At 43.7% G+C, this 2,138-nt stretch overlaps 1 protein-coding gene across 1 annotated transcript in view; it reads right to left on the bottom strand.

Moving 5' to 3' along the window:
- The window catches only part of LOC101848637, a gene marked incomplete in the record, with an annotated part of 20,655 nt that overhangs the window by 15,745 nt on the left and 2,772 nt on the right, over positions 1-2,138 (bottom strand). Inside the window, 1 exon segment of the mRNA XM_013087887.1 lies at positions 66-210. Within this exon segment, the coding sequence (XP_012943341.1) occupies positions 66-210 (145 nt within the window).

The raw sequence follows: 2,138 nt of genomic DNA, 5'->3' as shown, positions 1-2,138 counted from the left end.
TCTCTCTCTCTCTCTCTCTCTCTCTCTCTCTCTCTCTCTGTGCGTCTGTGTGTCTGTTTGCTCACCTTGAAACTCCTCCGGGCAGATGCAGTGGTAGTACTCCCCCTTGGGCATGCAGACTCCGCCGTTGAGACAAGGCTCTCTCCCGCACGGGTCTATCCGCTTCTGGCAAGTGATCCCTTCGAAACCTTCCAGGCAGGAGCACTCGAACTGTGTCCGGACATAATATCTTGGGTAGATCTGCATTTATGCTCTTTTTTTTTTTTTTGCTACCATAGAGGACATAACAGACGGGACTTTAACTCTTTAAAGATGTAGCGGACACTTGTTATGTCCGATCAGCGGCAGACTAAAATGTTGAGACACATTTCGAATCATGATACATACACTAATCAGGAACTTTTATTTCATTGTAAGAGTGTAATCATTTTAGGTTTCAGTTAAAAGAAAATAGAACTGAAAAATCAGTTTTAATGTACAAAGTAATGTTTCTTTTTTTAAAAATGACCCAGAACAGCGTGTCTTCAATCGTTGTAAAGAGACCAGAATGCACATTGTCAAAACTTTAAATTTATCACCACCTCGGCTACAGATGTTGTAGTAGTCATTGTTGTTGTTGTTAATGGTGATGAGGTAGATAACTAGATTTACCCGGTAGCAGGAGATCCAACTGTGAACAATATTTCATCGTGCCGGTGATTGTGTGAGTCGTGATGGGATATTTCCCTTCATTTGTGTACGAACGTTTTGTTGTTGTTTTGGTAAGAGTTTTACGGCACTCGCAACTGCATACGATCACATGAGCGCGCGGGTCACACTAAACATTTTCAGTTTGGTAGGAATTTTGAATTTTGCATGGGTGGCGGCTGCAGCCTGCTCTTATCGATTTTAGGACCATCAAGGGATCTTTAACGTGCACAACTTACAAACGTGACCTCCGAGATTGTTAGCCCTTATCCGAGAAGGCTAGGTGTTATATCTTTCTAACCGTAAGATCAGGAGTGTGGCTGAAAGACAGCAATAAGAAGGGGCCAAAAAGATTAGCAGAAGAACGGCTGCAGAAAGAGCCAGGAGCCCAGAGGAGGGGGCAAAGGGAAAGGGGAGGTGGCAGAAAGTGGAAACGAAAGAAAACGACAGAACATGGTTAAAGAGCAGGAAAGGAGGCGAAAGAAGAAAATTTTTAAGAAGAAAATTTTGTGCCGCTGTCAGGTTTCAAACCTGGGGCCTATTGAATGAGAGGCGAACTCCCATAGACCACGAGAGCCCCATACGTATGTTTGGTCGCGGGCGCGCCGTGTGTGTTTGGATGGGTTAAGAAAAGAGGGGGGGGGGGTTGCACTCGTGCGTGTGTGTGAGGGATTTATTTTTGAGAACATCGTTACTGTTTAGACACAAGAGCATGAATTAACATTGATCAGGGAGTAATCAAAAGTGAAAGAATCTGAATTGCAGCCTAATAAAAATAACAGTCACTCCACAATGGGGGAGAGAAAAGGCAACGTCTGATTGCATACTTTCTTATCACGTGACCCCCCCCCCCAGCTCACCAACCGAACCGTGGATTTGAAAGTACATGTCGTACAATAAACAGAACATAGGATTATCAGATTCTTCGAACGGTGAAAAGTCTCACTTGAACAACTGAGACGTTTGCTCAGACATGCACACACACACACACACACACACACACACACACACACACACACACACACACACACACACACACACACACACACACACACACACACACAAGTGCGAGAAGTCAACTTTACTCTGCAGACCGTTAACACTTCAAAAATAATATTATGGACGAAAAGCGATGAGAGTACACAGCACAGAACAGCAACAGATGGCATGGGAGGTATAGGGACAATAATAAGTAGGAAAGCTTTTCCCTTTTAAACAATCACAAAAACTGTCTTATCAGACTCTTTGGGAACGATTCATTACAGAGATGTTCTGTTCGGTTCATGAATGCATTAAGCACAAGTGATACTCTGAACCATTGCCGCAACAAAATGAGAGCGTATCGGGCTAGTAACTGTAGAAGTACTTTGTCCTTCACAACTGTGCCTTGATAGTTAGAAATGAGAGGATGAGGGGAGAGAGAGAGAGAGAGAGAAAGAGAGAGAGAGAGA

The sequence above is a fragment of the Aplysia californica genome, unplaced genomic scaffold (assembly GCF_000002075.1).
Source record: "Aplysia californica isolate F4 #8 unplaced genomic scaffold, AplCal3.0 scaffold00022, whole genome shotgun sequence".
Classification (NCBI taxonomy): Eukaryota; Metazoa; Mollusca; class Gastropoda; order Aplysiida; family Aplysiidae; genus Aplysia; species Aplysia californica.
Note: the sequence above shows the minus strand (reverse complement) of the source record. Positions and strands in the feature narration are given on the sequence as shown.